Source organism: Meleagris gallopavo, chromosome 2 (genome assembly GCF_000146605.3).
Source record: "Meleagris gallopavo isolate NT-WF06-2002-E0010 breed Aviagen turkey brand Nicholas breeding stock chromosome 2, Turkey_5.1, whole genome shotgun sequence".
NCBI lineage: Eukaryota > Metazoa > Chordata > Aves > Galliformes > Phasianidae > Meleagris > Meleagris gallopavo.
Window position 1 is genome coordinate 5,082,399 of NC_015012.2, and position 24,114 is coordinate 5,106,512.

General features: G+C 44.4%; 1 protein-coding gene across 4 annotated transcripts in view; it reads left to right on the forward strand.

Annotated features, from left to right (window-relative positions):
* MACROD2 (mono-ADP ribosylhydrolase 2) overlaps window positions 1-19,375 on the forward strand; it is an 835,869-nt gene extending 816,494 nt beyond the window's left edge. For 2 of the 4 annotated variants that reach the window (XM_019612526.1, XM_010706426.2), the window contains exons 16-18: window positions 6,382-6,465; window positions 12,948-13,016; window positions 15,580-19,375. In XM_019612526.1, the coding sequence (XP_019468071.1) occupies window positions 6,382-6,465; window positions 12,948-13,009 (146 nt within the window). In that variant the 3' untranslated portion in view covers window positions 13,010-13,016; window positions 15,580-19,375. The remainder of the gene's footprint in view (window positions 1-6,381; window positions 6,466-12,947; window positions 13,017-15,579) is intronic. The other 2 variants (XM_010706427.2, XM_010706430.2) reach the window with 2 other exon arrangements.
* Window positions 19,376-24,114: the final 4,739 nt, after the last annotated feature.

Consider the following 24,114-nt stretch of genomic DNA (forward strand, 5'->3'; position numbering starts at 1 on the left):
TTTTCACCATGTTGTGCTCTTCGTTGTAGCTGGGGTTGGAGACTTAAAATATATGGGTGCTTGCTTGAGAGTTTGGGTATGTTTGGAGGGGATTTTTCTCTCTTCCAGCTCTTGAGCAAGTTGCTTTTTTTGTCTTTTCACATTCTTATTCCCCTCCCCCCCCTCGCACCTTACTATGATTCAGTTTTCCAATAATTATCATTGCTGCTTGCTTGCAGTGCCTGCCTGGTGCTGGTACAACTGCTTAGAGCCGAGAGCTGACATGGTTTCTTCTGTTTGGGGGGGTGGCTCCTGTAGAGGGGAACCAAAAATTTCTTTACCGTTTCTGAAATAAATAGCGTGCTGCTCAGATAAATCCGACCTGCTTATGAGATCCAGGACCTCTTTGCTTTCACAGTCTATTGCTTTGCTGCAGTTGCATCAGGATTATTTGAAATGCTCAGAAAGTATGGCGAATGCAAAATTGAAATGGAATAGGGGCACAGTATGTGCTGATGGAAAATCCAGCAGCAGGGCGAGCTATTCAGTTGTTCGTGATGGAGGGGAAAGCAAGGCCTGCGAAAGCTATTGGGCACCTGGGTCAGCTCTTCAAAATGAAGGATTGCATCCTCACTCTGGATTAGTGGTGCAGAGAGGCATTAAACCTGCTTTACAAGGATAGCTGGAGACAGACAAGAAGCGTGGCAATATGTGTGGTGGGTGTGCAGGAAAAATGCATCACTGTGAGTGTGGATGTGCAGGCGTCATTTGGGCAGCTGGTAGTTGTTCCAGTGCTCGAGGAATAAGAGGCATTCTCCGTGCCCAAACATCAGTTCTCCCTGATGGAAGCCAAAACTCAGAAGACCTGGAGGGTTCCTCTGGTTTCTGTGACAGGATCCTTCGGTGCGGCCATTCCTTGCATCCATGATTTTTTAGCACCAGGGAGCTGGAGGTGATCAGGAACTGAGCCGTGTAACTTGTGAATTTGATAAGCAGTTACAAGTGACAGGGAAAGTAACAGAACGGGAAAGGAAGGTAAATAATGCTGTTTCTAGAGAACTCTGTATTCAGAACACCTACGCTTTTCATAGGACCACTGAGCATGCTGTCTGCCTCATTTACAGACAGGGAGATGGAGTGCAAGAGCTCTGAAAGCAGTTCGGGCCAGGTAATCTGCTAGTTTGAATACTACCCGGCAACATTTTAGTTATGTTAACAGTCAGCAGTCAAAGAATTCAATTGAAAGCCTCTGGGTGCTCCATTTCAGATATTCCCTGCTGTAGGGTTCTTCTTTGATGAGAGGTTTCACAGAAAGAGCATCTGGAAAACAGCAGCATGGCCTCTTTGTCAGAAGAGAAATTCAGAAAGGCCTTTTCTGCGAATGATATTCCCTTGTATTCATCAAGAGCCTGCTGTGTGCAGGTCTATCCTGTTGTTAGAGAGAGACAAAAGAGACAAAGAGCTCCTGATGGGCATTAGCGACTTTAGAGACGCCCAATTTGTATGGGTCTTATGGACCAGATTGCTGGGAGACAATCCTCCCTGCACTCCCATTCCCACCTCTAGGGAAAAAGAGGCATAATGAGATTTACTAAGAGTATATTTAATAAAGAACCGAAAAAGGATAGGGATAAGCACTTCTAAGACACTTTTAAATCACGTTTTAAAAGAATTGCCGTTCAGCTTGAGCCTGGAAATAACAGTGCCTTTAGGTACAGACGCGTGCACAAACACAGAGCTGACGCGATGCACGCTGCGCCGCGGGGACGGGGAGCCTCATCGCTCTGCTGCTCTTGGAGACAGAGCCAAAATGCCACAAGGGAGGGTAAACACTCGATTTAATGATGAAGGGGCTGCAAATCCTAACAGCGGCATTAAGAAATGATGCTCAGCTCTTTCCGGCGCCTGGCAAAGCTAGCGTCCCAGCCAGCGCTCCTTCCTCTGACATCTCGAGCTTTCTTTTCATCTCTGCGGTGCCTAATTGCCAGGGAGTTTTTTTATCAAGGTAAAAGATTCCTGATTGAACAGATGGAGACGTTTGTTAATGAAGCTGCACTGAATAGAGCCTCAGACTCGTACTCGACCCGGATGTCACGGAAGGATGGCGAGGGGGGAATTTACCCCAGCCTTCAGAGTAAAAAAATTAAGCAGGGCTGTGGCTGCTGTGGCTCAGAGCCCTCAGAGCAGTAGGTAGGGCACTTCTGCATATAGAATCATGCAAAAATGCAGTGTAAATCTTATTTGTGGGGATATTTGGTGTGGTCAAAAGGGGTCAGTCATGCTGGATGGAGGTGGTGAATAGAACAAAGCCAGGTTCTCCAGTTCCTAAGTGAAGCAACATTTATGCTACCAAAACGCAGCAGTAAACAAAGTACACGAAGGCTTGACGGTAACATTAGCAAACAGCTACAGTGAAATAGCTGGGAAGAAGGAAAAAAGCAGCCCTGGCTATTTGCAGAGAAGTGGAACTAGTTTTGACAGATAAGACAGTGCAGCTCCGGGTCACAAGAGCTTTGTCTTTCATTTTTGTTGCTGCAGATGGAAAATGGTGCCTTCAAATTTTAACTGGAGAAATTCAGATTTTAACGAGCCCCCATTTCTCACTGTCTCCCAATTAGGGGAAGCATATTTACAGTTAAATGTAGAATAATAAGTTTAATTTAGTGGCTGTGTGTTGCGGAAATCTGCATCATTCAGAATAGCTACGATGTAATTTTCATATTACATAAAGACTGAGGTGTTTTTTTTCAAGGTATATAACCAGAGTAGAAGTGGCTGCTAGACAAATAACTTATACCTAATGAATTTCCCTTGGTTGCAGATTGTCCATGGGCAGAAGAGCATTTTATTGGAAATCCTGTGGCATTACCCAACAAATCTGTTCTGTAGGTATTTTTCAGGAGTAACAACCTTGCCATTTTACCTGCAAAAAACAGTAGTAGCATCCATGGACTGTTGTGTTATGGCTAACTGCTTTTCTTAAGAATTCAGAATGATCCTAAGGCAAGGATTTTGCTCTTAGTTACAAGGCTTCTAACAAACATTGGGGATTTTTTTAAGATCCGTGTTATCTTGGTGTTGCCCGATTGTACTGGAGGGACTCATTTATGCATGAAATCTCATTTTTCTGTTTGTCTTAAAGCTTGTCCGTGGTACTATAGCTGGAAATTCACTGCAGAAATCCAGGCTCCTGCTCTGGAGCCCAGAGGCACCAGGAGGGCTCTGTTGAGGCTGGGCTCTGCCATGAGCATTCCAACTTCCCAACTGCCTCACAGTCAGCAGCAAATCAACCCCCTAGAGTCAGGCAGCTCTCATTGGTTCTGGAGAGACTTGAGGTAGGATTCTGCTTTGAGTTACCTGGGAGAGGAGCCTGCCTCTTTCTCCTGATGACAGAGGCACTCTTCAGCACGCAGCAAAGCCTTGCTGATGATCAGGTAAAAAATAAGCTGTATGGATTGCTCTGCATTACAGCTCCTAAGCCTGCATCATTGCCTGCGTATAGACATAAATCTTGTGCAAGAGGAGGAGTTACACTTCTCACTTGCTAATTTATCAGGAGTGTGGAGGATGGATATAGGTATCTGACCTCTCTGTACATTTTCATTTTAATTTTGTGAATTGCATGCGAATTTGGAGTTGTGTTTCTCCAGAGGAAGAGCAGTGCATTAGCTCTAACTGCGTGGAATTACCAATAGATTGTGATTGTAGAGGAGAAAAAAAAAAGATAAAATAACAGAACAGAGATTTCTATCTGCCTGGTAAATATTTGTCTGGCGTGTTTAAGAAAGCTGGGAGTGCCTTTGCCTGCCCTGGCATCCTGCTGTCACTGCTAGCTGTGTAAGCAGCCCGCAAAGGGCCGGGGCAGTGAGCTCTGCTAGGAGCACAACTGGCTTCAGTAATTGGAACTGAAAGCAGTACCTCTCAGGCTCCCTCCAGTTCTGTGGTGCCCCAAGACCTGAAATACCTCGCTCGTTTGTGCTCTAACCTGTAGCAATCCAAAGTGGGGATGAGGAAGGCCTCTGGAATGAATGGGCTGTCGCTGCCGTGCTGGTTTTGTTCAGGTCCTGCTGTTAATGGGAAATGGGCTCGTTTCCATGAGGCGCTCGGTTTTATTGCACGGCAGGGAAGAAGCTTTGCAGATCGTGTCCCTCCCGCGTGCACAGCAGTGTGGTGAAGTGCCGCTGTCCCCATCCTGTAACAAGAGCAAGGGAAGAAATGAAGATTTATGTTAACATGAGTTGAAAGTCCTTCCCAAAATCGGGCTTGTAGAGCACACAAGCACCCTCCCAAGGTTTGCAGTGGTACTCAGCTTTGTGAAGGTCTAAAATATCTCCTGCCTTCTTCGTCCCTGAACGATGTGTCTCGCTACCCATTTCTTGCTGACAATCTGCAGCAATCAACATATGCCATAAAAAGCACAATGTGGCCATAATCCAGTCCCCAAAGGGATGGCGAATCAGCTAAGCAGACTCAGAAGGAAGGGGAAGTGTAGGACACATGCTAGTGTTCTTCTGACAATGTTCATAGCCCTCAACCTTACGAAAAGCAATTTTACAGATTTGCTGCAGCTGTTGTTACCCTTTGAGTCTCCCTTGAGGGCTGCCCACCCTGAGGCTTTTTGTGTTGGGGCTCTCAACACCTTCTGCTTTCAGCAGCCCCAATTAGTGCAAGCGTGCACACACCAACACGTGTGTGCACAAAATGCTGTGGCTTTAATTAGGCTTTGTCTTCAGATCGCACCGTGCCAATAATGCTTTGCACCTGTCAGCTGCATGAGGGATTTCTGAAGTGGAAAGCGAGAAGCCTTTCGGCAGTGTGGTGAAGCCAGTCGTGCTGGCTAGTTAATGGGAGATCTTGGGGTAGGGCCGGGAACTCTGGGCAGGTATTGAGGAGCTGCCAGCCGTGGAGGCAGCTCGAGCTGCTAGAGGAGCTGGGAGCCCAGACATTAGCTGTCACATTGCATCCCCTTTGTTTGATTCATAGATGGTGCTGGAAAGTGGGCAAAGCCTGATCCGCTGGGATCAGCTGCCAGCAGGAGAGCACCCACATTTAGCAGGCGTCCTGAATCCCTGCAGCAAGCACGTGGGCATCTCACAGGGAGATGCTGTGTTCATGGTGGGGTGGTGATTTTCCACAGTGTTGTTTCTCATGTAGCTGTTCACCCAAGCTCATGGAAGAGCAGCACACATGGGACCTTTCTGTTAAAAGGGCAGGCAACATCTCTCACTGTGACATTGTCCATCGTGCTTCCCTCCGCACAGTGAAACAGTGAATTGGGCTGATTTGTTGGTTCTGCATTTGCTGGGCTCCTGTTTTAGCATTTACACTTAGTAGAAGTACAGGCAGTGTACCAGAAGTTGCCTGTGAGAGCAGCATCACCATCATAGGGTGCACAGAGAGGGCTGATATCTCCATCACAACACCTAGGCTTGCACATACAATCAGAAGGAAAGCTTCAGCGGGAAGTACATGCTTATGGACAAATGGAATGGAGTGCACTGAAGAGCATTTTATAAAGACACTCTCAACCCATACAGAAAGGTATCTGTTACTTAGAATGTTCTATGTCTGTTGCTGCGGTGGTAAATCATTTCTGCTCACAAGTGAACCCCTGATGAAATGTTTCAGTCCTTGCTACGCTTTGCTGTTTCCTCACAATTCCCCCAGTATCTCGATTGCTTAGCAACCAATAGCCTGGCATCCTGGAGCTGGACCGCAGGGCAAGGCAGCAGCTTATGGTGGCCACAGTAGCAGAGCAGTGCTCTGATGGAAATGAACTAAAAACTGGCTTCTCGGCACTCCAAATGGCAGAGTATCAGGAGCAGTGCGTATGAAACAGCAAACACAGTTTTTCTTCCCCATTTCAAATACTGTTAAGAGATTGAATCTAAGTTTGCAGACAAGCCTGAGGCAGAAGAGATAAAAATGTTGAGTTTCAGCAATGAAGTGCATTTGCCTAAATTCAAATTCTAGTTTGTGTCTCACTATGGGTATGTTTGAACTCTCGCTGTATCTATTTTTATTCTGCTAGCTGGAGAAGCTCATAAGTGTGATTAGGTCCCCATCACATACTGCAGTTTATGAGCATAAAGGCTTCTACGAAAATGCTGAGGAGAAGAACAGCAGGGAGACAGAAGCACACACTGCGATGGGGTTTTAACAATCCTAGTTAGAAAGGAGTGCAGATAAGTGCGAATATTTAAGCAATTATTTTCAAACCACGTTCCACCCCTCATATCCCCTGCTCTTTTCTCAGAAACCTGCCATTTTACAGCAGCACAGTCTATAAAGGTAAAAGCATGCCATAAGAAAAAAAAATCCGGAAAAGAACAGGCATACAGAGTTTGAGCATTATACATTAATCAGGTACTTAAGTTTCAGTTTTTCTCCTTTCACTTACAGGGATGCAAGAGCAAGAGGAAACTTCTGTAGAGCCTATGAAGGTTGAGCTTGCATGTGAAGCAGCAGAAGCTTCAAGTAATGACGGTTTGTTGTTCTAACATTTTCATTGTCATAGTGCACAAGTAGCATGCCTTCCTAAAGTTTGTCTGTATGCTTTCCCCCCAAAAATAAGAATTCTGTTTATCATCTCTTCAACTGAGACTTATGGGAGCCAGCAGTGTGCCCTTGTGGCCAAGAAGGCCAGTGATATCCTGGGGTGCATTACAAAGAGCGTGACCAGCGGGCAAGGGAGATGATTTGATCCTCCCCCTCTACTCTGCCCCGGTAAGGCCAGATTTAGAACACTGTCTTCAGTTCTAGGCTCCCCAGTTCAAAACAGACAAGGATTTCCTAGAAGGAGTGCAGCAGAGGACCACAAAGACGATGAAAGGCCCGAAGCATCTCCCTTGTGAGGAAAGGCTGAGAGACCTGGGGCTGTGCAGCCTGGGGAAAAGATGACTTAAGAGGGGATCTGATTAATGTTCATAAATGTGTAAAGGGAGGTGAGAGGCAAATGGATGACGCCAGGCTCTTCTCGGTCGTGCATAGTGATAGGACAAGGAGCAATGGCCTAAAACTTGAATATATGAAGTTCCATTCCTTTACGGTAAGGTTGACAGAGCACTGGAACAGGCTGCGCAGAGAGGTGGTGAAGTCTCCTTCTGTAGAGATACTCAAGGCCCACCTGGAGGCCTACCTGTGTGACTGTTGTAGGGAATTGCTTTAGCAGGGAGTTGGACTCAATGATCTCTTGAGGTCCCTTCCAACCCCTGCAGTTCTGTGATTTTGTGAATTGCTACTGTTCCCTGTTAGAGACTTATGAGATTAGTTTTGTTTGTTTGTTTGTTTTTTACAATTATTCCCAGATCTTTTTAGGTCTGGATGCACATTTCCAGTGGTGCATCAAGATTCAGTGGAGTGTGTTTCTCATAAAATTGAGTCCACAGCACTTCCTTGAAAGCCCCTTTCATACCTCTGCTTTTCTAATTGGCTCAGTTTATATGTTCAGCTGGTACATTCAATCTGCTTGCCTTTTTAACTATGTGGTATTTTAGGCCTGCTGTAATTTTGGTCTGGAAATTGATTTGGCCAGAATGTTTCTCATCTCACAGAGGAGTCAGAAAATAATATTTGTGAAAGCTTCTGAGACAGTGCCTGATTCCATCCTGAGGCAAGCATTGGTTCTATAGCCACTGTGAACTTAATGTCAATTAGAGGTCAACATATAAGCTTGTTCTGGCTCAGAGCTGATTTCCCTTCAGAGGAAAGGAAGTCCTAGCATAGCTCAGTCTTGTAGAAAACAGAAATTATCTCCCTAGAACATTTACTGCTAATAAAACTATCATGATGTTGTGACCTAGCAGCATTTCCAGTTGGGTCTGTGAACATTAGCAACCCAATTGTCCCAACCTGCAACTTGATGAAATCATTTTTGGTCGGTTCCTTTGGTAAGCAGATGACCTGGCTGTCTGGCTGGCACTGGGCTGAGTACTAAGTCCCTGCTCCAGCTCATCATGCATAACCAGTTCTTAAACAAAAAGACTTGCCAACTGGACTCTTCCTGTGTGTAAAGGAGTGCTGGAAGGGATGAGGGCCCTGGTACTTAGATTTTGGTAAGGCAAACCCTTTGTCATTCTTCTGGATGGGCTCCTGTAGCTTAACAAAACTACATGAGGGACTGTTTTGGATTCTGATTGAAAGGTCCTTTTGACTGCTTCAAAAGGCAATGTTCTCAGATTTGGGCTTCCAGTTCCCATTTTGTTTGTCATCATCACCGAGACCCCTGTCTGTAGTGCAGACCAATTTCTGATTCATCCCTTAATGTCTTCAGCATTTACATAATATAAATTCAAGGCAAAAGTGTTTATGTCTCCAAGATAAAACTATTGCATTCCTTTGGACATTAATTACACAAAGTATCTAACACCAGTTTCTGTTCTCTGACATTGGATCATATTGCAGCATTTGGACTGGTGACTGATTTTGATACTGAACAGTAGAGAAGCTTTTGTAAGAACAGGGAAAGGAAGCATGCTTAATGGGTTTGGTTGCTGGTTGGTTTGCCTTTTTTTAATGCTGGAGATTATGCTATTACTAGAAATTGCACAGAATGAAGCCAGGACAGCCTTCTCTCCTCATCTCCTGAAGAAATCAACCAAAAAATCCGTAGCCATTTTAAATGACTTTAATTTTGGATCCCTGGAATGGCCTGGGCTACTTACAGAAAAACAGATTTACTGAAGAAATATCTGTAGGGATTGCTTTCTGAAAAGAGGAGCATCCACTTGGCTACTGTGGATGTGTGCTGCAGCACAGCACAGCTGATTCAGCTGACAGCTTCTACAACGCTGATCTTCACCGGTTTCTTTCCTTCCATTCTTTGCTTATCTTGTATGATCTTTTACACAGAGCTCATCTTAAAACTTACTTTTCTGCAGAATTCCTGTTATGCAAAAGGAATGGAAAAGGGTGTTCAGTAATGCAGCGTACTCTGCCATCATGGGAAGTCTTTGTTTCTCCACAGCCTAACTTGCTATTGGGATCACAGGACAGGGTTGTTTTTATGCAGTCATACATTGCGTACTAAAAATAAATGAAGAATCCTATATCTAAAAAGAAAAAGGTTGAAAAAAAGATTGAATTCCTCATTTATCTGATGAGTTCATTTCACTGAAGAAAAGCCTCCCAGATTTCTAAGTGTACCAGGTACTAGTTGAGATTTAAAGCAAAACAAAACATAAAAAAGATTCCCTCTGATGGTAATTTTAATATAAATTGCCTATTTTTCTTCTGGCCTCTTTCCTTCTGCCCCAGGAGAGCACTTCCCAGCTGAAAGCACAAGACTGTCTCACCAGGTTCCCCTCAGCATCTCAGCTCTGGTTTTTAATTTCATGTGCAATGTCACAGTGAAAAGCGCTCCACGAACACAGAGCGTAGAGAGTTGAAGTAATTCTCAACATGTGTCCATCTAGTGGGCAGGGCCTTCATAGTGATTTCAGAAATGACTAGAATTTGAATGATGGCCATGATGGTCCATCAGGAACACTGTTGGGGTGTTTGTGTGAGTGTGTAAGCACAAGTAGGTGTGGATATACAGTAATACAGATTGCTGCTTGTGATCTCCATTGGAAACCAGAGCAAAGATCTCTGGAATTTCTTGTACCCAGGACAGATTTTCCGGTTCGTTGTTTAGCGATGACAAAAGCAATCTTTGGTAACTGGTTTCCCAGGTAGTGTTTCTCTGCCCACAGGTAAATTTTTTTCTCCTCTGCCAAAGCTTTAGAGATTACAAAGGTAGATGTTAGTTTGCAGCTGGTATTAGGCGGATCAAGCTCTTCACTCCTTCAGTAATGGAGTTACTCATTGGCCTTTCTTATTTCAAGCCTGTGGAAAGCTGCATCTTGACTTGCTGACAGAACAGGAGAAAAGAAAAAGATGCAGCAAGCATCTTTTGACACTACACGTGTCAAAAGTGAAACTTCAGTTTGTTTCATAAGCCACTGATGAGTGTGCCACCAGTGCTCTGACCTTCACATGACTCACAGAAGCGACACAAAAGCAAGATCTCAGCAGTTAACACCATCACACATTGTTTATGTAATATCCAAGAGGCGAGTAACTACCAAGTAAACAGGTGCACATATACCATTGCAGCACAATCAGTTTGATTCAAAATAGGTAATTTTCTTTCCTGAGCAGTCGGGAGTTACAGCTGAGTGGGCAATAGCCAAGTGATACAGACGCAAAGGGAGACATTGTTTAGGAAGCAGCTGAGGAAACAGATGACATTTGCAAGTAGCAGTCTGACCAAGCTCCTATTTAGATCAATACAATAATACTTTTCTTTCATCTGCCATCCAGATCTACAGCATGTTATCCTCTGGGGGGAAAGCACATCGTCTCTTTCAGACAACTCTGAACTTAGTTTTCCAGCCTCCCATTTACCTGTCTTCTCTGCTTAGATGCCGCGCCGTGACTGCTGGCTCCATGACCTTTGAGCACGCAGCTGGCTCACAGGGAGAGGAGGGATGCTGTGGAAGCACGGTCACCACTTTGCATGTGTGAACTCTGTGCCTCTTATTTTTTCTCCTCTTGCAGGGAACTTGCTTGCTTTTGAGGGGAAACTCTTTCACAGTCTTAATTTGAGAGCAGCTCAGCAGCTCACAGATGGAGAGAGGAGATGCATACAGGTCCTCCCCAGCAGGCCAGAATTTAAGTAGAAAACAGACAGAAGACTCTGTTTCTATTGCACAGAAGTGCCTATTTCTGTCCTAAAAAGCCCCCACACGAAGTTCCAGAACTGGTATAGCTGTATGTAGGTGATGGGCAGCAGCCACCTTGAACTTCAAGCACTTTGCTGAGCTGGCAGCTCTAGACGTGTGTAATGTGATTTAGCAGTTTAACACATGTAAAAACTTCTAGTGGCGAGAAGCCTGTTTCTGGCTTGCATTGTGATTAGATGTAGCACGCTTGGGGCCAAGCACACTGTTCCAGCACCGACTCGTGCCATGAAGCTGGTGAGTCACGTTCCCCTGTTCCTGGTGGCAGCCCTTCCATCTGCTCCTCAGTAGGTGCTCCGTGGCTTTTCAGGCTAAGTGTCAAGGATTACGTAGGTGGCCTCGTAACAACATCTGTTGTTGGGGTTCACCCAGTAGTCTGCAGAAGCTTATCCTCCAGTTAGATCTTCCTGTCCCTGTCAGTGTTAATGCAAAGAGCTGAGCTTATTCACCCATATGTGGAAAAAAGCTGATGGTGAAATCCTTGGGCACCTCAGTTCCTCCCACTTCCCCTCTGCCTCCATGTTTCAAGACTCCCTGTGCTTTTGCATTGCCCTTAAAGAGGTGCTGGGTGTTTGCATCTCACCCACCCCGATGTGACGTGCTGTCAGCTAGAACAGGGATGGCCGTTGGTAGCTTTTAAAAAATGCAAGGGGGGAAAGAGGCATGCTCGTTTGGGATGCTGACAGAGCTTGACCTCGGGTTTCAAATGAAGCTTTGGTTTTGAAAGAAATCTCTTTGAAATGTGAGCAAAGCCTTCTGGTACTTACAGAAAACCAAGCTGGTGAAAGCGGCTGGCATAATGAGGCTGAGAAAGGCTGCTGTCATCAGTGCGCAGCAGCCTTCCCTTAATGATTTTTTATTAAGCATCCTGTCTTTGCTATGCAAATGCGTATGAAGAACACAACATCACTAAATGCGATGTGCATCAGAGCTCCATAATCAGGAGTGGATACTTTTCTTGTTATTCATTGCATACATCCAGGAAGCCATTATGGGATCTGTTCTGCATATGGATGATGAATAATTTACAAATAATTCATCACAATCCTACCAGGTGTATTGACACGATATTGACTCAGAGATCGTACTGCCAGGCTGGAAGTAGCTATTGATTTTTGGCCTTTTGTCTTCCCTTAGTTTCCAAATCTCTCATTCAGGTTTGAGGGTTTTCCTGTCGCACGCATCAAATGACTGCAGCCGAGACCACAAAGTAAGGCAAGGTTAAAAGCAGAAAAATGTATAAATGGCCTCGATCAAATTCATTTCAGAGCAGATACTAACTACTACTCATCCTACAAATGCGTGTGCTGAAGGAACACTTTTGTGTTTAGCCAATCACACGTACCACTGTTGATTTGTCATGACATCTAAACTATGGTCATATTGAAATGCACTTAAGCCTTCCATGTAAATCATCTTCTTTTTTTTTTTTTCTCAGTAATTTTATATGGAGAAATAAGATTGTTGGGGTAAATTGATAGTATACTAGTAAACTAGTACATGTGGGAATGTAGTGCTGTTGCCCCTCCAGCAGTTTACAGTTCAAGGACAGCCAAAGGCAGAGGCAGCGTCACTGCAATTAGAGGTGGATCTGCATCCAGCCCCCGGCGCAGCCCAGGTCCTGCTGGCAATGTTCACATCAAAGGTTTTGCTCTCAGCCAAAGGCTCCATGCAGGAAATCCTTCCTCTTTCGTTCTCACATGGGGAAGCTAAGAGATTCGCAGCCCTCATTAGCATGGCCAACATGAAAAATCTCCGCGTCAGGTGCCAAATAAATGATTGTGTGTCCGTGTAACCCCCTCACCACAGCACAGCAACACGCCAGCAGTAGCAGGTAGGGGTCAAGACCGCTTTGCCTGGTGAAGCTCTAAATCACCCCTTGGAAGTACCTGTACATCTGCTGGTTGCCTACAGAGACAGAGGAGGGATTTTTAGCTCATCAGCTGGCCATTTTTTGTAGGTGCCAGAATGAAATTCAGTGCATTTGGATGAAAGTGAAAATCTGCATCCAGAGGCTTGGCATTTCTAGCGATGCTGAAGCGTATACCCATGCAGAACCACTCATCAGATTCCATGTAGTTGCAGATTAAGACAACTGGCATAAGAGATACGTAGATAGAACAGGCAGAATTTTTAGTGTGATAATTGAACTCTGTGCCTTTTGGGCAGAGAGTGATTCTTACTGAAGATGATAAACTTCACATGTATTGTGAGCAGCGTTTGACCACTGTCTTGTTTTGTTTCCAGCTGAAATGGATAGTCAAGTTGAAAGTATAAAAGATCCAATGGAAACTGTGCCAGAAGCTTAACTAATAGGTAAGATATTTATGGCTATTTTCCTCTCCATTTTCCATTTTGGTTCTATTTGAAAACTCAATTTAAAAATGACCGCAATGAAAGTTAGGATACACCAAAAAAAAAAAAAAAAGAGCACAAATAATAATGGGCTAATAGGGCTTCTACTGCACAAATGGATAAACATCTCCTGTAGAATTGTCAGGTAAGAATGGCAGCAGCATTCTGCAGCTGTGATGGCTTTGGACAGTGAGTGGTCTTAGATCATGAGAAGGCAGGACAGCAGTGAAATAAGCAGTGGAAGAGTAACGGAATGAATGAGATTTGGCATCGCTTTGGAAAATGATAGGCAATTTTTACTGGTCAGAACAGGCTTCAGTTCTGTGCGATCCGCATGCTGGGAACATGCTCACATCACGAGGGCTTTCTTTCCCTTGGCTCTGCAATGCCCCGCATCACTTGTGACTGCACTGCTGTAAAACAAGGCAAAGGGAGCAAGCTGCTTTCTGGAGCTGTGCAGCATTTCAGAGCTTTACTGTTTTATGTGCTAAATGACGGTGCTATTGCAAGAGTGCACGATGGTCGCTGTTGCTGTGGAAGTCTTTGTGGATGTAAGCAGCATCAGCCTTAAATAAAAATGACTAATTTGTTAGGAAGACCAGTGGTCCAGGCCCACCCCAGCCACAAGAAGGAATTCTACATCTACCTCAGAACAGAATTTTTAAGCATTAATACGTAACGCTGCCTCGGCATTGTCAATATCATACACGGCAAGGTGTGCTATTTATGTAATAGGATTTCATGTAGCTCAAGACCAAATATAGAAGCTTTACAACAGTGGCAGCTGTATTGGAGAGATTTAAAATACAAGGTCTTATTACTGAGCACGCCCCTTTGCCCTTGTCAGCATATTGACAATATGCCGCTGTACTGCTGGAGCGAGAAATACAGCCGATGGTGTCCCTGCTAAAAAGTACCAACACACAATGAGAAAGAGCCTTTGCAATTAAAATTCGGCTTCCACGGCTCTTCCTTCCCCCTTCCTGAGCCTCCTGTCATATGTTCTCTTAGAGAAAAAAAGGAAAAGAAACTAATAAAATTCTCAGAGTTAAAAATACAATGAAAGGTTAATACCCTTCACTGGTTTAAAAAATGGATGTGACAATTACCATGGCTTTCACGTGTTCTGTAGGAGGGTCTGCATTTCAGCCACGTTTTCCTATGGAAATTAATATCTCTGAATGTTTTGGGCTGCAGTCATTTTTGCTGTATGAAGGTGAAGTTCACCAGAGTAACACTACAATTAGCAATTAATTAATAAATGTCCTCAATTCCACTGCAAGGTCTCATTCTCCTGGTACCTCTCTGAAGCAAAAGGGACCTGAGCCAGCCTACACAAAGACTTTCCCAGCATTTTAATGGCAAGTGCGGGATTAGAAGTAGAAATTGAACTCTTTGCAGCTCTCCATTTGGGTCCTCCTGACCTTTCTGCCTTGTTTTAATTGCAAGGAGCAGGTATGCTGGGGAGGACCAATCAGCATGTTAAGCGTCCAAGGTCTCTGCTCACCACATTTATTATTTGAATGTGGTGCTTTTGAAAAATGTTGTGTGGTCTAGCACCAAAGCACCACCAGTGCCAGGGACCTCTGAGAGCTGAAAGAAGGGCTTGCTAGGTGGCTTGTTGCTGTGGGAACACGCAAGACTCTAATTAGTGCTGCCAGTTTGTATCACTGATTTCCAGAGCTGTGCTTCTTCATGAAGCCATGGGTCTGAGACCAGCTGCCTGTAAGGTCCGGGATCATGTCAGAGCTCTTCGGGCCCTGTATACTGTAGGTCTCGTGAGTGTCTGCATGAGCAAGCATCTCCTCAGCACTGTGCATGGGATGAGTGCTGTGCTTCTGATTGCTGATTGGCCACTGCTGCAAAAAGCTGAGGTGTTTAAAATGTGCCTGAAAGGTGAGTTCTGTTTGAGATCCAGCGATGAGGAGGCAAGAGAAAGGAATGTTCTGAAGGATAGTCTAGGGCAGGAAATGTCACTTTGCAAAAGTTTAGCTCAAAAGCATGGGCAGGTTCATAGCATGAAACTGGGAGGGAAAAATAGTCAGGTTATGAATTGAAGGAAGGCCTAGCTGGTTTCTTGTGTCTTATCCCTTACATTATTGCCTTGGATTTTTTAATAAAATAATGTGGACAGGTGAAGGAGGTCCCAGTTCCCAGATTATCACCAGAGCCAGTATCTAGTACAAACTGATGTGCTATGCTGTGAGCAAGAGAATTTATTCCAGTGATTCACAGAATAAATGTATGCATGAAGCTACAGACTGATGGCCATGGCACTCCGTTAAGGCAGAAATAGTTTACCAAGTCCTCATCAGCAAAAGAGAGAGGTTCTGCACTGATATGAGACACCACTGAGATAACTGTAAATGTAATATATGTGTATACACCACACGATGCACACATTTTGTGTGTGTGATGGATAGGGAAACCTTTGGCTTCTGCATTAGGAAGATGAGACTTGAAGTCTGTGCAAGCATTATTCTTAATTTCTGCCTTTTTTCTTTCTTTCTTTCTTCCCCTCTAGGACAAAAAAAGGATGCAGGAGACAAGAGACCCGACAAAACCCAAAGGGCAGACGCTGACATCCTATGGCATCATTCTTGGCAGAAGAGAGCACACAGAGGTGCTCGGTGGGTTGGGAGGGAGGGAGCTTTGGGGAAATGACTCTTTGCTTTGATTTCTCTCTGTTCTTCATTGCGTTTTGTTCTGTAAACATGTTGGAAAGAATCACAATTTCCCAGTTCTGATGATGGTTTGCAATTATTCCTGCAATTACAACAGTTACTTCTGAATGACGAGTCCCTGTGTTATATCGGGTCTCTTTTCCTCCTCCATCGTATTGTTAGCCCGTCTTCAGGTCCATCCCTTTTCTAGCATCTTTATTTTCCTCCCCAGTTCTGATACTGTCTGCAGGCAACTTGTGGGAGCACGTTTATTCCCTGCCCCCCCTGCCCTTTTTTTTAAACTGTTCCCTAGGATACCAATGGAGATTTGCTTTAAGAACATGAACTGCCACAAAGGATTATAATCCACACGCACCAATAAACAACATCCCTCCTCGTGCTAGGGATTTGAAAGACGAGACGCTCCAAAATCTCAGATATATTGATAGAGACAGCCCTGCACGTTGCCTGCCTCCCAGCTTGTCGATCAGCAGCTCCTAGCAACTTTTCTTAATGCAGAGCAGTCAGCAGCTCCCAACCCAGTTGCTTGAAGAGTCAGTGGCTGGACTCTGAGTGCGCACCATAGGCAGAGCCTGCATATTAACACTATCTTCTCACTTACCTGCTGTCTCAGTATTTCCCCTGCCTCTACTCTTTGCAAGCCTAAAGGAGATCTCTGGGGTACAATAAAGCTAAACCGTGACAAGCCTGCACTATGCCATGCCCCTCCACGGATCGTGGGTGCAAATAACACATGGCCTCAAACAGAGAGTACCCCAGATCAATCTGCCTCTTTTCCAGAGAGGTCCGTGCATGTCAAAATCCATGTGCCATAAGTATAACCTTCATGTAGGGGCAGGCAACACATTTCCTGGAATCTGTGAGCAAAGGAGGATAGCAGGCATTCTGTATTTAAAACATCTTTAAGTATGGCTTCTGGCTTTAACAGCTTCACACTGTATCTCATGTGAGCCCTCGTTATATTTCCCACTGCATATACATGATTTTTTTAAATTTAAAAGAAAAAAAGCAATTAACAGTTATTTGGATAAGAATGTCTCACCATATGTCAACTGGTCTGCCAGCAAATGCCGCACAGAAATGTTTAGAACAAACAAAAGGATTTTACGTACAGTTCTCTGCTACACTGCAAATGAAACCAGTAGAAGATACGCACGACAGAAGAGCGCACAACTTGTCCCCGGGCTACAAACCATATTTCAAAATGCCATTGATAATAATTGGATCCTTTTAAACAAAGTAGCTTGATGGTCTCTCTTTCCCAATCCTGAATAGGCACTAATCCCAAATCAATTATTTACTACTAAAAAACAAGGCAAGGTATTTTCCAAGACGTGGAAGGATGTCCGTCCTCCTGCGATCTACGTTTATCCCAGGTATTGGAGCTTTGTTGATAAATTCTCCACCAGCATCAGCAAGTAAACTGTGTCCCTACAGAATATAGCATCAGCTATGGCATTTGATGGCTGCTGTCTATCTGCTGCAGGTTGATTTGGAAGAGTGTCAAGACAAGCAAGGATTAGAAAAGAAAACAACAAAAGCTCCAGATTTCCCCATGAGAGCACGCACAGCTCCTAGGAACACTGCCTCCTTTTCACCTTGTGTATGGCTCCAGCACATTTGCTTTTTGTGGTATCTTTGGTGGATGAATATTTCTGCGTGCCAGCTCCTGTGGCATTTTGCACCATATGGAGGTCATGCCAGAGAAGATCTCAAGGAGATTCTTCATCATACACTTCTCTTGGAGATTAGCGGATACTTGGAGTTGGGTCAGCTTTAGAAGAAACAGCATAAGCCTTTTAATCTGTCTTATACTCTTGCTAGTTTTCCTAGAGAGATAACTACCCTCTAGCTCTACATTTTGGACTTTATTCACTTCGAAGCCACTCTTCTATTTCTCATCCCTGTTAGCTTGCCAGATGCAAAATGCATCTTTTGGGACATGGATATTTTCCTGATGTTCCTTCACCTCTTTTCCAGCAGATTCCAGTCTTGTAGACAATGGCTTTGCAAATAGTGCATCTCTGCAATGCACACCCCTTTCTATGTGTCTTCTGTACTTGCTGATTTTGATTTAAACAGTCTGTCATAACAGAAGGTGGAAGAGTGGGAGGAAGAGGAAAGAATGCATCAGGTATCTCTCGCCGCAGTTCTTCCGTTAGTGCTGTCTCTGTGAAAAGACAAAGATCAAAGGGATCCACTTCTCTGGGAATGTGAGGGAACTGCCTCCATACAGCATGGGATAGATTGGGAAAGCTCATCTTTGAATTGCTCAGAAACATTGAAGACAACCTAGATTGCAGGTCCTTAGCGGGGTAAACTAGCCTCAACAGAGCTGTTACATATCCCTCAAGCATTTGCAAGCCTTGTTTTGGCAAGGAGGCTGGCTATAAAAGCACAACTGTTTGGAGACAAAGGCTCATCTAAGTCCTTGCAAAGACCAACTGAAGTAAAGAACAATAAGTAACTGCAAAAATGCCTCATGTTAGACATGATATTTATAACTTGTGACAGTAATTTCATTGCACTTTTCATTCAGCCTTGGTCTTTGAATGGCAGCAAGTCTCTGAAGCTGGGAAAGGTTTTCCTGAAGACGAAGCAGCAAGTGTGATGTCTAGAAGTGTAGGAAGTGTTGAATAAATAAATGTATGAGTTGATTGAATCCTTACAGGGCGATCTTCAGATAGGTCTCTCTCTTTCTTCCAGTGGATTTTCATTTTGTTACGGCTTCTTTCATTTTTCACTCCCATAGAGTGGGCAGAGTTGGGTGGTTTGAGTTCCTCAGTTGGGTTTGCTGGTTGCAGCTGGGCCCATGCTCCTCCACACAGTCTCTGCCGATGTGACAGGAAGTATAGAAATGTGGGAGCTGGTTCCTGGCATAGAGGGGAAGCCCCTGCGTGTTGGTGTCTGCATGCAAGATATCGGACTCTGCTTTAACGTTGCAGCTCCCATTTCTGACAGTGCTGGTCCCTGCCGTGAGGCTCGCTAATCCTCCGGCCAGTGACTGCTCCAATGATGGGCGGGTTTCCTTCCACGCCGACCTCCAAAGAAGATGTCTGAGACGTCATCTGTAACGCTGGGTCACACATTCACTGCAGCTAATTGCAAATCTTTCTATAAAGCACTGAAAAAGCCTCTTTGTGAATTAACACTGTTCTGCTTTATGCACTTGATCAAAAAGGAAAAAAAAAAAAAAGACATTTCTCTATATGCAGTGCATGCCTGCTTTGCTTTCAAACCGACAAACTTAGCAGAGTATGTCGGATCTATTTTCTCGGGGAATAGGGGTTTTTATCATACAATTCATCTGGGATTTGCCTTACCCTGACATTTGTGATATAAAGGAAAAAGTTTTAAAAAAAGAAAAAGTAATTTTCTTGATCAAAAATATGTTTTTACTTAAATGCAAAGAAATGTAGACTGTTGCTTGCAAAATGTCTTCTAATAGATGGTATAACAGCTATATAGACTAATCCATGCCTCTTTTGTTACTCTGTTGTTTATGTGCCGAATTCGCTTCCCAGTCTGTTGTTTTCCTTTTGTCCGTGCCATACGACAGAAAACTTAAGGAATCGATGCCTTCACACATTTGTTTGTTAAAGCAAAACCTTAATAAAACTTGTTCTGAAGACAAGCCCGCATCGCTCATGTGTTTCTTTCCTCCTGACTTTGCCAATCATATGGCAAGAGCCTTCGTTGTTACAAAGGCACCCTTCAGGCTGGATATGCAACTGTGATGTAAATTGAATACTGTGTTGCCATTATAGTTGAGTCTTGTCGTTGTCAACTGAATGTTGTGTTGGCTTGATAGCTGTAGTTTGGAAGAAATGGATCCATCAGAGAGACTTTTGGAAGGCAACAAAGTGAGGTAAGAATGGGGACTTCTCAGCCTGAAGGGGAAGTGGTTGTTCGATTCACCTTCATTTTTTTGTCTTAGTAGCAGCGACTTAACCTCAGAGGGAAAATACCAGCAATATCCGTAAAACAGTACCTTACTGAATGTAGTTGATGAGCATTGCTCTTCTTTTTATTGCTTTAGTTCAGTTTTTTTTTTTTAATCTGAGGAAAGTTGGAGTCTAGAAGGACATGCCTGGCTTCCTAGATCTGCTGCAAAGAACATTTTCTTTTTTTCCTCTGTAGCATGCCTACATTTTTGAAAGGAAATAATAAGGAAAAATTCATGTCTCACATGAGAAGCAAGTAAATTCCATCCCACCCTTTAGCACAGGGCTGAGAAGAAAAACCTCCTTATTTTTGGAGGCCAAAGAAGGCTACTCAGAGCTTCACAGTGGTTCATGTTTGTCTGGGAAAGGAGGATTAGGCAAGGAGCAGGTAAGCCTACTAGGAAAATACGATGAACAGTAAAATGTACTCTTTATTTTATTCCTGTATTCTGTGGCCCAATTGACATTTTTTTCCAAGTCATGTTTGGAAAAGGAGTAGATTTGTGTCTGGGGAAATAAGTTGTTCTTAGCTGATGTAGATGAGGGTCAACCTTGGTGAGCTTCTCTCAGAGCAGCTAGGATGTCTGTTGTGATTTCTGTGAGAAGGCTGGCTTAGCCACACAAATGCTGTGTTCCTGAGAGGAACAGCTTGTGCTTGGAGTTGGTTTGGCTTGTTTTTCCCCCCTTATGTAGCAGAACTCTTCTTCCACAGACACAAAGGATGAGGCCTTTGAAGCCTTTGTCCATGTCTTAAGGTGAAAATCGTGATACACGGTTTTCGTTAGGCTGGTGTTTGTAGTATTTGTTTTTTGTTGGTTGTGGTGGGTGTTTTTCCCCTTAAATAAAAGTGTTGAGAGATATTTAACTACCCTCATTCCGTTAGAATCATCAGTAACTCCTTCAAGTATGTGGCAAATGACTATTAATTCCTTTGAAATTCACTGATAAAATATTTATTATAATGAAGTCCTTTAGTCAAGGGGGGAGTCCTGATTCAAACACAGCAGTGGATTAGGCCAGTGCTCAGGCTCCTGCTGTACTCAGGATGGGGATGCAGTTGGTAGAAGATCCTTTGTTTGGCATCTGCAGGGTAATTTGGATTGGGTGGCTTATGCACGTCCTAATCAAGTGAGACTGTTTCCTTGATAAGAGACCCTAACTGTGTATGCTCTGGTGGAACTGTCAAGCAGGGTAAGCTTTTTTGTTTGCTCTGTGTATATTCACATACCTGTTACTCCTGGTCCAAAGATGTGCATTGCCCCTAGCCAGCTTAAATCCAGCCTGTCGCATGGGCAGGACACCTGCAGCACCCATGCTTGTATTTACGCTCTGGGGAGGAAGGGAAAGTATTTCAATAAACTCAACAGTTTTGTTTTTTTTCTTTTTTGTGAACAAAAAAGAAGTTTTGTCGAGGTATTTTCTAAGTTCTCACCTGTCAAGTTAGTACTATTAGCTTTAGCAATACAGAGCGTTACAAATGAAAACAAGAACTGTAGTGTAATCATAAAAACATACAGCACTACATATTTGCTATCTGCACCACCACCACTTCACAGTTTATCTTTTAATTGCTGGAATGATGCTCTACTCGCATTAATGAACTATTTATTATTTCTAAGCTTTAACATTTTGGAGAGTCTGATCTGTGGCAGAATAGCTGTAGCAGCTGTTGAAATTGCTGCTCAGTCAGGCTCAGTCTTCTCACTTCCACAGTGCTGCCACCAGCTGCATGCTATACCCCATTTCTTTGTGCTGAGATGTTACCTGCAAAATCTTGACTCTTATGTAACCAAGTATTTCAGAACAATCTATCAGGAAATCCCTGCTCCAGCTATGCCCCTTATGTCATAGCCCTATCTGTGTTATTTTTGCAGGAGGGAGGACCCCAGATTCCACCAGATCCCTCCTGCACCAACAGCAGCCCTTGGCAGGAGACCCCACACCATTAGGTGCAGATTTGTTCTCTTTTAGGTTTCACTGCACAGCTTGGAAGGGATGCAAAAAAAACCACACCCTACAGCAGGCAAATTGTTAGCAGCCCGAAACCATCAAACTTTAGCACTGGGCAACATCTTGCTCAAGCCATAGTAAGGCTGCCCAGGATGAGTTTGTGCCTAAGATTATCTACTTGGAAATATAACTACAGCAACATACTTTAACAATTCAATATAAGACTGATGTGTCTCTTGCATGCTGGCCAGTCTGCTTCCTGAGCGCACCAATCCTTTGGTTATTCTGATGCTCCTGCAACACTAGTGCAGAAGACTGCTCTGGTTTTGTTTCAGGTCCCACAGAGTAACTCAAATTTGACAGCAAATCCTTGCCATACATCTGTGAGGAAGCAAGGCACAGCTGCTGCTCTTCAGCAGCCTCCTCAAAAAGCACTAACATCAGCAGACACAGCTGGTTTGTGCAGCTGAAATTGGAACTCCCCCCCCCCAGGCACTAGAGGCTCCAATGTTCTCACATTCTCTGGGTAGTGTGTGCACCTACACAAAATCACCTTTGCAACAAGTTATTCTACTGCTTGGCCCTGAAGCCTTGGTTTTATTCCTTCTCATAGCCCAGAGGAAGGCAGCCCTGCAGCTCCCAGTGCTGGAGCTCTGCACATCACCTGCAGCCATGCAAGAGAAATAGTTGAGGTGTTAAATCCCTCCAGCCAGACTGTCCTGCAGCAATGCAAGCCATCTGCTCATCACCGAGAACTGCTCCTTGCTGCAGCCCCATCCCTCACCAAGACTTTAATCTGTCCCCACATCCCCTCCAGCCCCTTTACCTGGTGAAGGGAGAACTGCAGGATGACCTCTAATCACCAGTAGATAGTGTTTACACCAAGGTCCTACATTACAATGCTGGAATTGAAAAAAAGACAACAACAAAACAAGAGTTCAGTTGCTGCATCTAGATGATGGGATAGAGCAGCCTAAGTATGTTCTATCATGTTGACAACGTGAGGCATTTGGTTTAATTTTTTAGTGTTTTTATTGAGTTGTAGGGTTATTTTTGTTATTGGAAAGAGCTGCTAATCACACCATGTACCCCAGGGCAGTAAGACCCAAAATTCAGCACAGGAGCCCATAAGGAGGCCAGAGGATTTGGGCAGAAGGGAGATACAGTCGTGATTGGGAAGAGGAGGAGATGGTGGGAACACAGGGCAGGTTTTACTGCAGCATCACACCTGCTGTCTTTCCGTCCCAGCTGCCTGCAGACTTTTCACTCCCAATGAATCTCCAGCACCTCGATACAAGACAAGAATCAGCCCTACATTTTGATTTATCTGATCCTGCCTTTTTTGGAAGGCAGGGCATTTCAGGGGCACCATGTATACAGTAAATAAGAGAGGAATGAGGAGCACCTCCGTGTCCTGGAAAGTCATAAAGCAGCCAGTCACAGTCATTAAACAAAACCATCAGAGATACCCTTTAACAGCCGGGTTAGGCATGAGCAGGAGGTACCCATGACAGCTACGAAAAGCAACATATTCATGCAAGACCTCGGAAAGCAAAGACCTGCAGGCATTTGCAGCTCCATAGCCAAAACAACGAGGGCTTTCCATGGGACAGGTTTACTGGACACTGTTGCTGGAGACGAGGATCAAGAAAAGCCAAAGCAAGGGGAAGTGAATTCAGTCTCAATTTAAGTGGTGAGGCAGCATAGTGAGGAAGGGAGCTATGAATGACAGGGCTGTTTGGGATGACTGCAATGCATGCACTGAAGGGGAGGGCCACTCACTAGGGGATGGGGCTGAGCTGCCTCCCGACTGCAAAGGCATGAGTGTAGCACAAAGCACTGGAGCAGGATCATAGCGCATCCACAGTCACTACAGATCAACTTTTAGCTGGTTTTCAAAGTGAAGCTTCTACTCACAGCTATGGGGGTCAAGCAGCTGAACAGTACATGGCCTCAGAACTGGCCACCCCGGGGACCCCAGGCCAGCAGCCCTAGGAGAATACAGGCTTATCAGGCCAGGAGGTCCACCAGCCCCAGCTCACTGGGAAAATGTGAGTCCCACCACAACAACTGCAAGAAACACCTTTTCTCAGATCATACCTCACATGTGGAGGTGTTCCTGCAGAACACAATATATTACCCCCCCTGAGTGATAAGGCTGTAACCTGGTCTCCGTAGGGGTTACCTGCTCCATAGCAGTCTATGAGCTGGGCTCCTACAGCCAGGTGACTTTAATTAAATTATCAGGTTTAGGACATGTTTATTAGATGTTTCAAATATGGCAACAGTTTCTGGCTGCTTTCATTGCTGCTATTGTTGATACAGCATCAACACCGCAGCAAAGAGTGCTTGTGCACTGACTTGATCATATTCTAAGAGCTGGAGGTCACACACTGAAAACGGTTCTCTCCAGTAAACTGGATGCAGTAAATGTTTGATGAGTGCTTTTGTGAGAATGCAGAATGAGAGCTGCTAACAAGC